Consider the following 14950-nt stretch of genomic DNA (forward strand, 5'->3'; position numbering starts at 1 on the left):
GATTTGTACTGATTCTAAAAATAGCTACTGTTTATTTATTTAACGGAAGACTTATTAATACATTGTACAGTCGGTTTTCTATGATATGACTAAATAATATACATAAGCCTTTATGTACGTATGGGACAATGAACTCTAAAATATGGCAACAATACAATGATTACAATATTTCCTTTTTGGCCTTTAGACATTCCAATAAAGCTTATTGCTGTACAGCGACGGTTCAGTAGCGATGGGCAGCAGGAAAATCCAACCAACAAGCCCTACTACATACAAAACTATCGCAAGAACACGTCGCCACAGATTCTGCTGCCAAAGATCCTGCACGTCAGGCAATCCCATATGGTTGCACAAAGCGTGAGCCAACAGAGGTGCTACAAAATGCCCCGTGCGAGCAAACAAATATGCCGAATAGAAGCCAAAGAGAGTCGTATAGGTGAACTGGAACACACCGATTAGCAACGCGGTACTAAGCTCCATGCCCATGCTCAATCTCTCGGCAATGTGATGCAGGTGAGCAACACCAAAGAATAGAGGTGTTATAAATACGGCAGTAATTGGCGGGTAACTTTGTAGAATAAGTGGCATCATGCAGGCGCGAAAGACGAATTCCTCACTCAGGGGAGCCATCACCAAGTTACGTATCCAGATAATGTTACTGCAGGAGCCGCGCCAGTAGTCTATATCTAAAAGCGATAAGCAAGACATGAATTTATTGATTGTGTCATGATAGTCAAACTCACTGAAGTAGGAACTGAACGATTCGTTCTGCATGTTCACAAATATAGGTCCCAGAAATAGAAGCGCTGTGAGCAGATAGGGAATCAGTACCGCCTGCCATAATCCCTCCAAGCGAAAGCCAATTAACTTCAGGAATGGCTCACGCTGCAGCAATTGTGGTGATGAGAAATAATACACGAATAGCGGCGCGATTACCATGACACATGATACGCTGGCAAATCGTCGCTTTATTGTCGTCGGATGATCACGATTGTGTTTGGTGCTCCATACGTAGAGACTGCCCACATAGATGATAGCCAAAACAATACAGGAGCTAACTGATATGAGGGGTGGAATATTTTGCAGCGTCTCCTGCGGTGGCAGTATAGCTATTGGAGGAGCCATTTCACTTAAATTTATTATTTATTTAGTTAAACGTTACTAGTTATTGAATAAACATTGTCCAAAAAGGAAATTTAAATTATATTTTAAAATAAAAACAGCTGCTTATAAAATTCTGGCAGAGCCCTATCTTTAAATGGTAGCTAATGTTAAGTTCTTACTGAGCAATGTTAATTAACATAGACAAATCCATTGGGCTAACGTCGCGACGTTTCTCCTTTTTACGTTACGTTGCTCACTTTGCGTTTACGTCCTCTGTTGATTTCAGTGCTGCTCTGTTAAACGACGGCGGCAGCGGCAGCGTTTGGTTGTGTGTTATTTAAACAAACCGAATGATTTGAGTCAATAAAAGTAGCTACGCCATATCACAATTAAGTTTCCATATTGAGCTCAGTTCATTGCGAGAGTGCAATATGTCGCTATTAATTAAAGCCGCTGCCACCACACGTCAGCTCATTCATAAGGTTTCTTTAACATCATATGTTAACTCAAATTGACCTTTGACTCAAACTCCATTTGCATTGTTTATTTATATCCAGGCACCAGCGTTGCAACAGCAGGTGCGACACCTGAATCTATTGGAGTTCCAGTCCAAGGACTTGCTGCAGAAGTATGGCGTAGCCATACAACAGTTCAAGGTATTGGATAACTCCAGTACTGATACGCAAGTGGTCAATTCATTTGGTAATCAAGCGTAGATAAACCGGTTGACATAAGCCCTAATTGTTGTTAATTATCATCTAAGATTGTCCCGAGTATGTGGTCAAGGCACAGATATTGGCTGGCGGGCGCGGCAAGGGTACCTTCGACAATGGTTTCAAGGGAGGCGTCCACATAACCTCAAAGTAAGTGGCCATCGTTCCATCTGTCGTCTGCTGTCGGCCTTTTGCTGTCTCTCTGCATTGATAACGCCGTCGTAGATAAGAGAAAGAGAGACGAACGACAGCCGAATAATAAACACAAGTAATTGCTTAGTACTTTCGCTTTGCAGCAAGAACGATGTGCTCGCGCTCAGTAAGAAGATGATAGGTAATCGGCTGATTACCAAACAGACGCCCAAAACGGGAATTCTCGTGAACAAGGTGATGGTGGCGCGCAGCGTGAATATAACACGAGAGACTTATGTCTGTATTCTGCTCGATCGCGAACATAATGGACCCGTGCTGATTGCTTCGCCAGCTGGCGGCATGGACATTGAGGCTGTGGCAGAGGAAACTCCGGAGAAACTGTTGACTGTTCCACTGGATATTGACAAGCCGATACCGGAAGATAAGCTAATTCAGGTGGCCAAGTTCCTGGAGTTCAAAGGCGACGCCATTAAGCGTTGTGCTGATGAGATTCAAAAGTTGTATACTCTGTTTAAGTCTGTGGATGCTGTGCAAATCGAAATCAATCCCTTGGCAGAGACTGACACGGGAGAAGTCATCTCCGTGGATGCCAAATTGAATTTTGATGACAATGCACAGTTCCGTCAGAAGGAGATCTTTGCCATGGACGTTACTGAAGAGGAGTCCGATCCCCGTGAGATAGAGGCATCCAAATATAATCTCAACTATGTGGCCATGGATGGCAACATTGGCTGTTTGGTAAATGGCGCTGGTCTCGCCATGGCCACCATGGACATCATTAAGCTGAATGGCGGTGAGCCAGCCAACTTCTTGGATGTTGGTGGTGGTGTCAAGGAGGAACAGGTGGCCAAAGCTTTTGAGATCCTCACTTCAGATCCGAAAGTGAAGGGCATTCTGGTAAATGTGTTCGGTGGCATTGTCAACTGTGCCACCATTGCCAATGGCATTGTGGCTGCCTCTAAGAAATTGAAGCTGAATGTGCCGCTGGTGGTGCGCTTGGAGGGCACCAATGTAAACCAGGCTCGCGAAATTCTGAAGAACTCTGGCCTGCCCATACAGACGGCCAGTGATTTGGATGATGCTGCGCACAAGGCAGTCGCCTCCCTCTAAACTGAAAAAACTTCCTGATTGTTAAAGACGCACACATTGGTTTAGCATTTAAACGTACAATATAAAGATAAAATATGCATGGATGGGCCTTTTATTAATTATAAGACTTTTACACAATATATAAATCAATATATTATGACAACAATGAACAATTTATTTAAACTAGTCATCGAAGATAAGAGAAGTTTGTCTTATTTTTTTAAAATACGTTTTGCCGCTAAAGCGAACGCAGCACAAGCCGCTGTTAAATAATAGATAGATTGCATGACAGTTCTGTACTATCGATACCAAGCTTAGTCACGAAACTGTTATTAGGAACTAGTTCGCTGTAAAATTCCAGATTGTAAGCAATGCATCAAATGATCTATTAAAATTGTTGCATGAAACTGAATATCTTGCTATTAAAATTATATTTCAATGCTTAACATTATTTTACATTATTTTGAGTTAAAAAGAAAATATTTAAGTCAAACCAATAAAATGCGGAACCAGTAAACTAGTTCCGTGATTCAGCCCCGCGAGCCGTTCAGTGGAACGAGTTCTAAGCGACTCAATACAACTCTACAGTCCACACCCTAAGCTTAAGAAACAAACATTCGAAATCTGTGAAAAAAACATTGCCAATTTTGTACCAAAGCATGCAAAAAGCGCCACATTTTGCACGCGAGGATTCCCAGGAGCATTTACCCAGTCCGCACAATACCGTCAATATGAAGCGCCGTACCCTAGCAGGCACATGTGGCGTTGGCGTCTTCATCTTCGCATTCGCCTTCATAGCCATAGCATTTGCAACGCCCAGTTGGCTTGTAAGTGATTACCGCATTACGGGTGCCAAGTTGGACAAGCTGGGCCTCTGGGTGCATTGTTTCCGTTCGCTGCCCGATGTGAACGATGACAGTCAGCGTCGATTCTTCGTCGGCTGTCGTTGGGTCTATGACCCATTTACTAAAGGCTATGATGAGATACGTGGATTCCTGCTGCCTGCCTTCATGATAACCACACAGTTCTTTTACACGCTTACGTTCATTGGCATGCTGGTCAGTGCCATTGGTGTGCTGGTGTTTTTCCTCTGCGCTGGACCAGATCAAAAATACTTTATTACATTAATTCGTTCCGTTGGATATGTGCTCTTGGGTGCGGGAGTCTGTGCAGCCATTGCAGTGATTGTGTTTGCTGTGTTTGGCAACCGCAATGGATGGATGCCGGAGCATGCGAACAACTGGTTTGGCTGGTCCTTTGTGATGGCATGCGTGGGCACGGTGCTGACACTGGTGGCTGCCACATTATTCCTCACCGAGGCGCATGTGCAGCAACGCAAGCGTCTGCAGTTCAAGGAGTCGCAGACTCGCTTTGAGCTCGTGCGTGGCTAGTGCACTTCGCATTAGCAGCTTCATACAGTGACAATAAAATCGGTAAGTAGATGTGGTATGCACCTTGGGCCAAGATAATAATCTTCAATCTTTTGCTTACAGCAGCACACAACAACAAAAACAAAAACAACACTAAAACATTCCGTCCCCACGACATTTCAACAAAGAATTCTCACCATATAATTAAATGTAGTTTTATGCAGCCGCTAGTTGAATGTTTATGCAATTGCCAGAGAAACATTTCCGCACCAGCCATGCCGCATACAATCCAAAGAGACTTTCAGTTGGTACTTATGAATCATCCAAACCACAGACTACTGTCATTCGCATGTTCTACGCTTGGTGATAGCAACTGCAACACTTCATCTCAATTTTAGCAATAACAAGAGCAGCAACAGCATAGCAATAGCGGATCATCAACGAAGCTCAAGTGAATCATTATCGCGTGTACATCAGATATTTGCATACGAAATTGCGCTCAATTAACGCACAATTCCACCCCCCCCCCCCCCCCCCCCCCCCCAGCCTCTGCCTCCGCTTTTGTTTTTCTGACGTCGCATGAGCCTAAAACACTAACAATTGAAACACTCGTGCCTTAATTAGACAGCTTTGCTATTATAGCTTATAGTGCCTTTTATAACAATTATGACAATGTTAGTTTCACATATCAATGCGACGATCACCAATTGGATTGCATAAACATCTACTAATCTAGTGCCTTAGTTAAGAATTCGATGTCCAAAAAAAGTATAAATGAGAATCGTAGTTAAGCAATTCGAAACGTTAACGTCCAATATATTTAATATTTAAGACATTCCCTTTGCTATTGAATACCTTACAAAATGTTTACCTGTTATTTATAGTAGCTCTCTATTAGTGCTTGTCCAACCTATCATACAAATTGTGTACCATATGCAAAGTATTGAAAAGTGTTTTTTATCATATATACAAACAAATTAACTTACAATATACACATACATATATGTGTAACTTTTTTGTACAAACGACTTTTTTAGCTAAAGCGACGAATAATAAAGATTTTTTATTGTATACAAACGAAGTGCATAGACTATTTTTGTATATAAGTATAGTATTATGCGAGTTCAAGGCATCTGCAAACCAACAACAATAGACCCGAAAATATTAACGTGGGAAGTTTTCCCATAAGAGTGCAGTTGTGTTGGACAAGCGAAATGAAAAGGTAAGCTTTGAGCTTTTGTGCAACACTTTGCAGTGTGCAACAGCGATTCAAGTTTCTGGATGGAGTTGACACATCTTTAGGTTGTGTGATATAATTACGATTGGGTGTGGGGCAGCTGAATTAGATATTGGATTTGTTGTTATACTTTTACTTAGCATATAATAATTGTATTTATACTAATACTAGGTATTTAGTTGTTCACATCCAAAATTCTTCATTATTCTTTAATGCTAACACATTTGAGCTCTTAGAGTTATTTTAAGATGCCTTAAAATGCAAAATCAAAATTTAATTAAAATTTCAAGTCTATTTGGGCATAATTAGTCAGGCACGTCGGACTAAATGTAACCATAGAATTATGAAACCCACGCATACAGTTGCCAAACTTGGCAAATAGTTTATTTAATTCGTGAGGACGTGTCGAAAATGCTTTAATGTTATTGAAGCGTGAAAGATCAGAAACGTAATCCGCATTGATGAATGGATTAATGATGAGTTGGTCAAAATTATAAAAATTTAAATCAAAAGTAAAAATCGGCACAGATCTAATTAGCACTTGTCGAACCGGATACTTGGTCAACTGACTCATCGCTTGGTAGGCTATAGCGAAAACAACTCTAGCCTTGATGAGCCAAACAAAAATGTGCTAAGCTCAAATATATTTATGAATTTATAATAGCAATCCAAATATGCATCTGAAACGTACTTCAAATGACCTCGCGAATGCCGTTAGTACAGACACATAAATCCGATTACAGATTCCGAAAAATAAAAAATATTAATAAAAAATAACGGAACAAATCAGAATCACTGTGAGAATATAATAACCTATCGTATTATATATTTAATTGCCGACTTGTCAACGGACGGGTTCAGTAAACCGCATAACGCAATTCGTGTCCACAGCCGACAGTTGCGAGAACAAATTCTAAATTGACCATAGAAGCTGAAGTTATTACGTTTTGATTAAAGACAAGATATAATTAAAAATTGTTCAACAGTCGCAGTTGGATTAACTAGAGATAAGATGTTTAGCGGAAGATTTCGAGTGTTTGAAATGCTAAAAATAAGAATGAGAAACAAAAAATAACACAAGTATTTATTCAAATACAAATAAATAATAATACAAAATTTATAAAAAATAAAATAATGAGAGAAAACAACAACGCCAACACAAAGTAAATTCTTTATTAATTTGGGCATTTTCAAGCTTTGGAAGCTAATTTCGTTTTCATTTGCATAAAATGTTGCTGCCAAGAGAACTTGTCTGAAGGATAGAATGACGCACAGGCAGATTGGTCAGTGCGGCCAACTGAAGCGACAAGCCCCATAATAAAAACAAGTAAAAGTGCTTCGCAATGGGGAGTAATTAACTAGGAGTTACTGTCGCATGTCGTTTGAAATAGCTTATTAGAATATACCTTTAATATGCCTTATATTATCTCTAAGATCGCCTGTCACATAGGCCTTAAGAAAAACAACATACCCTAAACACGTATCTTAATTGGCTTTAGGGTATCCCAAAATTAATTTTTGATCAGAACAGCATTAACAAAGGCCTTAGACCGGTTCTTCGGCATCAAACAGTGATAAATTGCTTTGGAACTTCCATAAATACAAAATTCTTTTTGAAGAGAAAGTTTATAAGGTACTATGGCTATGTTATGGAAAACGTAAGTCAGACTTGAAGATGCTTATATAGAGTTCTATATTATAAGTATTATATAGCTAAAGCAATAATAAGTGAGAGTGTACAGAGCTGCAACAAGTATAGGCATCGTAAAGGAATACATGGAGAGACATCCAAATATGTAACTCCCCATATGCCAGAAGTGTATTTCATCTTCGATTCAAAGAGTTTTCTCTATTCTTTCTATCCGTTTCTTGGTGTTTGTTACCAGCATCAAGTGAATGAACGCATCGAAACTAAAAGTCTCTGGTATTCGAGAAACCGAGAGTGCGCTTTCGATTACGCAAATGAATTTGTGGATAAACACATTAGGGTTCAAATTTTGTTTGTGGCTGGCAAACTTTCGTTTGTGATGTGAGCCGAACCGAACCGAGCCGAACTCTAAATATTGATTAACTGCTCAAAATGTGGACTCGAGCTGAAGGCTGTTTATATCTGTCCCATTCAAATGTGCCTTCTATGTGCATAATTAAAACTTAATCGCTCTATTTTGTAGTAGTCGAATAGAACTGATTTCATGACACAGTCACATTCCCATTCCCATTCCTATTTAAATGGCCAAGACCAGAGGCCGCAAATGATAAACTTGCCCAATTTATTTGATCTGGCTTAAGTGGTTTCCTTTTATGACTCTAGAACAAATCGGAACTGGCTTGAAGGCCGCCGACCTTGAGCTTGAGCAGGACAAATACTGGTTAGTTCTCTGTTATGTGTGAGTTTGAATACTCTGCACGTGATGGGTAGGAGGGTATATTGTCTTGTAGTATATATAAAAGTTGCAGCTATATGGGTAAAATTTTGGCATAGTTTTGTAGACTGGTCTATAAAATTTTAAATTTTAATTTAAATGCAGAGTGAATCAATCGAACTAGACAAAAATGCAATAAAGCAAGCATATCGTATCAGTTCTGATAGGCTGTTGAAGGCTGCCAGCTAGAATGATTCACTTAGCAGCTCACCATGAAGTATCTATTAGTTGGGCACTCCCAGCTGTGGCACTCTTACTTACTTAATGATGCATACGTCGCTCTTTAAAGCCATCTGCCAGCCACATTTTTTCCTATTTGCATAGCATTAAACATGCAACTTCAAGTTGTCTAAAATAGAGCAACTCTTGCAGGAGCCAGACAACAATTCGATTAGCATTTAAAACATGTTTTAAGCTTGAGTTAACTAAAACTTAACATTAACTATGTATATTTATATATGTATACACTTTCTATATGTTGAGAACAAAAGCAAAATTATAGAATAAACAAAAGTGAAAAAGCAAGAAAAAGTTATCTAATCAAGCTGAATTTATAAATGAGGTACAGTTACTGACAATTTGTTGTAGTCAAAGTGTTAGCGATAGAGAACAGACAAAAGAGGACAGACAACAGAGGACAGACTCTATATAGTCAGATATGGTGTCATGCATCATTCACATGTAGTATTTACCTTGAGAATTGGATCATAAATCTGCTCTTTCTAGGGCCATCATTCCAGATCTTGGCTTAGATCTTGTTGCTCTCAAACTGAGCTCAATGATCGCTTAGTGTGAAAAGTTCCATGAACTTCACTCTGAGCAGTTCATAGGCATTGTTTTATTGTGTAGTTAATAATAAAAGGCTCAAAGGTATATTTAGCATAGATATACGATAAAAATACTGAGTTGTGCGAGTGACAGATATTATCATCTAAATGTTAAACACGATGACCAAAGCTGGCCAGACGGGATCGCGGATGGTGACCAAAAAAAAAAATAGCTCTAAGTTATATGAAATTTATGTAAAAATATGATTTTGGATGGGTTGGCCGACTGGGTACAGTTAGAACAAGTTGGCACAAGATATTCTAATTCAGCTAAGTTATGAAACTTAATTGGCATTAACACTTCATATTGCGACGGAATGGAACTAGAGAACTGCAAAATACAAGCATATGGAATGCTTAAATGGTTTCAAATTTATGCGCACAGTCGATGGGTTTTTCGGTCTAGTAGTAGCAGAAGTAGCTGACTAATAAAAAAAAAAAAAAAATTAATAAAAAAAAAAAAAAAAACGAATATCAACCAATTAAAGTTGACATTCAGCCAAGTCCTGACTAAGGCATTTGCTTTAATAGTGAACTAGTTTGACTCGCTTTGAAGCGTTGATTTTTATGAGAGTATTTTTTAATTGTATTTTATTTGTTAATAAAAGCCCAATATAAACATGGCTAAAAGCCCAACTAATTGAATTATTTCCATGCTAATCGTAAAAACTTAAAAGCCATGCTCCAAAAAAACAAATCTTGAATATTAAATGGGAATTTGTTAGCCGAGCGGCACATTGATCACAATCTCCTGTCACAATTGTTTGCTAAAATATTATTTAATTTTGTTTGATTTAGATTTGCTTTAGTTTCAGTTTTAGTGGAAATTAATCTTTGTTTTTATTTGCTCGACGCCTCAATGCCACCGGTCTTCGCTTTTTTATTTATTTCTTCCACTCAACTGAGTGTTTGCATTTCCTGAAATGGCAAAAGTGATCTAACTAAGGTATTATATAACGATTTATATGGTATGTGTCTGTGTGTTTATCAATACATACCCGAATCAAGTTGAAAGTAAGTCAGATGAATAGCGAATGCTTGAATAATATTATCATCTCTGCGAGACGAATTGTAAATTACTTTTAGTTACCGAGTCAAGCTTGAACATTTTTATTTGTATTTATGAGTGAATTATAAATCTTAAAAAAAAATGTATTTTTTTATTTTTAACATAATATAGAATACTTCTGTTTTCGGATTTTTGGGAATCCGGCATATAATATTTCTAAAAAATGTTTGGCCAACAGCATTACTGACGCCATCTCTTAGCTTAAGCTCCCCAACTTCTCTCATAGTGTATGTATCTCTATAGTATATATCTTCTTTAGTTGCCATTTGATTAGGCTAATAAATCTTTCTTTATAACGCATATCACAATTTAGTAATTAAGTGTTTATATCAATAGTTTCTTCCATAGCAAGTAGTGGATCGAATTAGAAAATCTCGTTTTTCTCTCAGAATTGAGTTATAAATTAAACTATTATTCATTTAAAATAAATGTGCTAAATAAATTAGCAAAATTTTGATAAGAACGAATGTCAGGTGAATTTTTGACGGAAGTACTAGAATTTATAGTTGGCAAAACGACCTTTGAAAGCCACTAAAAAATTGCAGCATTAGTATTCAAATATTGTGTTGTTGCAGCCTTCTGAGGAACTCTGATTGATGTTTGATTGATGGCTGGTGAAATTTTTTAAATATATCTATATATATATAATATAACTATTATATATAGTTTACACTTTGTTTGACTGTCAAAATTGACATGTTTTGTCCGCCTAAACAGCCTTCAAAGCTGCTGAGAATAACAATAATAAATGGAATTAAAGTTTATTTAGGAAACATGTTTCGTCTTTAAAAACATCGACTAAGATGTGTTTGGGAATTTAGTATTTGTGTAGTTATTTATAATTATATATGCAGCCCGAGGCCCAGAAACGAGTTTTCTTTTGTGATATCATTGATAAGATATCGTATGCCAATAGTTTGGCTGTCATTTTGACAGTTCTGTCATTTGTTTTGGCATTATATTCATTTTAATTGGACACGCATTTTAATCAAGAGGAGGGGGCCTTAGTGAGCTTTATTAAAAGTTCCCACAGCACAGCAGCTGCCATTGTTTTGCCAGCTGTAATGAGCACACGTCATAGGCTTTAGTTAGATTTTAATTTTGATTTTTGTTCTTCTGGTTTTGAGTCTCTGACAAATTGACTAATGCATTTTTAATGAACTACAAGAAGTCGCTTATGACATCACTTGATGGGCTGCTCTGATTTCAATTATAAACGACTCCGGAATTCATTTAATTTTCGTCAGATGTGATGTGAAAATTAAACCAATCCGCCTTTCACAAAAGCTAAAGCCCAACAGAATCCTTCGCTTGGCATTTAAGGATTGCCCCTTGATAAGCTGTGTTTGCTTATGCTGTTGGGGTATTTTAATTTTAGCACAAGGTGTGTAATCTCTGAGAAACATTGATTAAGCATGTATCAAGAATTGAGTTGATATAGACATGACTCTTAACTGTATGATTATGTCTCTTTAGGGCAGTATACATTGATGTTGGAGTGAAGTACCTCACCGACTTATATTTTTTTTTTTATTTACTCTAAAGATTCAAACTATCGACTATATCACAGAATTGTCATGCCATGATTGCCATGACTTATCTTCACATCCCTGCACATCCCATCCATAGAAACTTTCCTCTGTAAGAGTCTTTAGTCTTCGGTTAATTCATCATTTTTGATTTCCTCTTTAACAAAAAAGCAACGAGTGGGAAATGACCCGCATGACTCGCTGCAGGCCAAGAACCTTAAGCGGCATTTCATAGTTGATTTATTTTTCACAGGCTGCAATGCTGCTGGAGCTCTGGCTGTGGCCCCAAGGTCAGGCATGCGGCGACGACCCCTCAAGTTCAGCCTGGCCACGTAGTCAAAAAGTCATTCAACTGTTGTCCGGGTACTCGATGATAAGCTTACATAAGCATCCGCCTCCGTATCAAGGCGTTGCATGCAACGAACATGTTTTTTTGGGGCAGCTGCTGGGATGCTGCCTGACTGCCTGGCTGCCTGGCTGCAGCAGCTTGCATCAAGGTCGACTTGTGTAAGAGCAGCTGAAAGGCGGACAGGACAGGAAATTGAATCACGGTGAATCATGCACAGAAATTTAGTGAGCCTATGTAAGGCAGGTCACCTTAAATATTTAATTGATGGCCCCGCCAACTTGTGGATATTTGGTAAAAGGCTTGAAGTCGTCCGTACGCTTGAGTCAGCGCGAGAGGCTTGAGGCTTCTCTGTCGCGAGTCTGGGGCAGGCATTGACATTTGATATTTTTGCGCGCGAATAAACTGTTCCGACTCGTCAAGGGGATTGCAATTTACAGGCTTTCTAAATTTGGCCAGTTGGCTGAAAATGTTGGCCAATCGCCGAACGATTAAAGACAGCAATTGCGATTTACTAAACCTGTCGACCAGGCCTCTCGTCGCATCTCGTCGGCCAGCACGCATAAAATATCTCAAACTATTGGCCATTTGTGAGATACAAACAGAAGATACATATTTGTCAGACTTATTTCGAATGTTGTTAGCTATTGCATAAATTATACAAAATATTTAACTTGTTTTTCGACTTTAATTTGCTAGTTTCTGTTCTCACCAAAGGTCGTTTCCAATATAACAAACAATTTTTGTTTTGGTTTTTTTTTTCTTTGGTTAGGCAAGAGCCAAACGCGTGGGCTCTTACATATACATTTTTATATATTATAATAATAATATATATATATTTTGCCAAATTTATATTCATATTTTGAATTTTATTTGTCGCCATTTCTCAGCGTCAAAAGTTACATTTAAATGGGTTTCGCCAAAAATTATTTTTCATAAATTTTACTCATATTTATTTTTTTTTTCTCAATGAAGTGCTGTCAAAAACGCATTTACATATGTAAATGCAAGTATATAAATATTAAAAAATTAAAACACAAAAATAAAACAAAGTGTACCCATTAAATACGCATAAAACTCAATTTTTTGTTCAGTTTTTGCTTTCAATATTTTTAAGGCACAACTTGAAATGCTTGAATGGGACTCAATATATTAATTTATGTGGGGCCACATGCTTTATAAACAAGCTGCTATTTATTTTTAAACTTAAAAGTAGGTGGATATACAGTAGATACAAAATATTAATGGCAACAAAAATAATAACTGGTTCAGACGCTAAAGGCTTGTAGGGCATTGATATGACCTTAAAAAATTCTATATATAAAAAAAAAAAAAAAAAAAAAAAAAAAAAATAAAAAAAAAAAATTCTACTGGATTTTGTTTTGGATATCAAATTGAAAAAAAAAAAAAAAAAATTAAAATTATTTTCTTTTGAATGTAATATTTTTGAAGTTCTGATTTATTTAAATTTGATATGATTTTTAAATTCTTAATATTACTTTTATTATTTTTCTTAGTTTTAATTATTATTTTTAAACAACTTTATTTAAATTATAAATTACAAAAATATGTTTAATTACTCACATTTTAATTAGTAATTATTTTAGTATTTTTTAGGTCTAATATTTTATTTTTGGGAAATTTGTTTGTTAGCCAGCAGCAGCTGATATAAGATATCAGTTCAATCTTAGCATTTTTGTCCAACTAATTCTTGTTCAACAGATTTTAAGCTAACAGATAAAGGAAGATATTTCTTATATATATCCCCCAGATCAATTAAGCTAAGAATGAATTCTGATGCATAATATACTATTCAAATAATAATATACTAATCAAAAAACTATACACCCAATCTTCAGCCTTCAGTTTAAATTCATACAGAGGCCCGCTTGCTAAAAAGCTAGTATACCCGCTCGGACTTAGTGAATGAGTGTCTCTGTAGGCCTTTGCAGATTATCGCTGACAACTGCTGGACTACATGCTGTGCATCGATTTGTGTTGCCGTCTTTGGCTTTTCATTTATTGTTCACACACATTTAGCTAAAGATTTTATATAAATATTTCAGTCTGCTGGTTGACTTTGCCTTGACTTAAGCATTGTCGTTAACTTCATCCTGTTTACGACAGCCACTTCTGATATTAACTGTGTCAATTGCACGTTTCAAGAGCAACAACTGCGTTTAGTTTGCATGAAATTAGCTAAGTATTTCCTTTTAGCAAGAATATTGCGTATACGCAATGTGTGCGCTTTGGCTTAGTGTCAGCTGTGGATGAGCAACTTTTCACGACATTCCAAATCCTAAAGCGGTTTAGCAAACGGAAGCATGTCGTTCATCAAACCGATGCCACTTGAGGTGTCTCAATTAAGCCAAATGGATTAAGATTTGGCTAATCAATTTCCCATATATGATCTCAGCGCTTGGCTACTGTCTGAGTTCATTTAATCAAATTAAAAACGATGCGTACTAAAGAAAATATTCTGGTCTTTGGATAGTAATTTATTCTAATTATGGCGCACAGCTCGATAACAATTAATACGCGGAAATCAAATATCGCATTCGCAAAAAGAGAAAAAATAAAACAAACAGAAAAAACGGCGCTATTATGTAAGCATTAATTTAATCAATAAAACTAACTAACTATTTTTAAGCTGCTGCACACATTTGATATTCAAATATTCTAGCCGAGCTGAGCCAGACTGATAACCGGCTGGAGACATAGCAAAAAAAAAGTACAATAACAACAACAAAACATTCTTAGGTGGCTACTATCTATGGCCAATAGATCAGTTTTCGATTAATGCTAAAAATTAAGTCAAAACAAACAGGAAAAACTCGAATTTTCAATTAAAGACAAAGACTTTAAAATAAAATAAATATAAATTCTTGTACGCAAAAAAAAAAAAAAAGTTAAAGAGGAGAAAAAAAGAAAAACAATAAATCTTCACAAAAAAAAATCTCAATATTCCTAATGAAGAATCCAAACCTGAAAGTGAAGCTGAATTCTTGAAACACGCAAGTCGTGGTGTTTAAGTAGGGGTAGTCCGTGTCAGTCTCCACCTGAGAGATAAACGGTGAAAGAGAGCGAGAG

General features: G+C 37.1%; 3 protein-coding genes across 4 annotated transcripts; 2 read left to right on the plus strand and 1 right to left on the minus strand.

Moving 5' to 3' along the window:
* Nucleotides 1-12: 12 nt before the first annotated feature.
* Nucleotides 13-1306, minus strand: Sras (Ras converting CAAX endopeptidase Sras). The gene is made up of 2 exons (XM_018007025.2): nt 744-1306; nt 13-686 (listed from the first exon to the last, which is right to left on the minus strand). The coding sequence occupies exons 1-2, from the start codon at nt 1123-1125 to the stop codon at nt 184-186; spliced, it is 885 nt and encodes a 294-aa protein (XP_017862514.1). The 5' UTR covers nt 1126-1306; the 3' UTR covers nt 13-183.
* Nucleotides 1307-1369: 63 nt separating this feature from the next.
* On the plus strand, nt 1370-3225 carry ScsbetaG (Succinyl-coenzyme A synthetase beta subunit, GDP-forming). The gene is made up of 4 exons (XM_018007023.2): nt 1370-1586; nt 1662-1806; nt 1868-1967; nt 2114-3225. Exons 1-4 carry the CDS (start codon nt 1536-1538, stop codon nt 3078-3080), a joined length of 1263 nt encoding a protein of 420 aa, XP_017862512.1. The 5' UTR covers nt 1370-1535; the 3' UTR covers nt 3081-3225.
* Nucleotides 3226-3593: 368 nt separating this feature from the next.
* sinu (claudin family member sinuous) lies at nt 3594-5510 on the plus strand. 2 transcript variants are annotated; one of them, XM_018007027.2, is made up of 2 exons: nt 3594-4492; nt 4556-5510. In XM_018007027.2, exon 1 carries the CDS (start codon nt 3719-3721, stop codon nt 4448-4450), a length of 732 nt encoding a protein of 243 aa, XP_017862516.1. In that variant the 5' UTR covers nt 3594-3718; the 3' UTR covers nt 4451-4492; nt 4556-5510. The 2 variants fall into 2 exon arrangements, with proteins under 2 accessions (XP_017862516.1, XP_017862515.1); XM_018007026.2 differs by having other exon boundaries at nt 3595-4492; nt 4553-5510.
* Nucleotides 5511-14950: the final 9440 nt, after the last annotated feature.

This window comes from Drosophila arizonae, chromosome 4 (assembly GCF_054131065.1).
Source record: "Drosophila arizonae isolate 15081-1271.41 chromosome 4, UAZ_ARI_1.0, whole genome shotgun sequence".
Classification (NCBI taxonomy): Eukaryota; Metazoa; Arthropoda; class Insecta; order Diptera; family Drosophilidae; genus Drosophila; species Drosophila arizonae.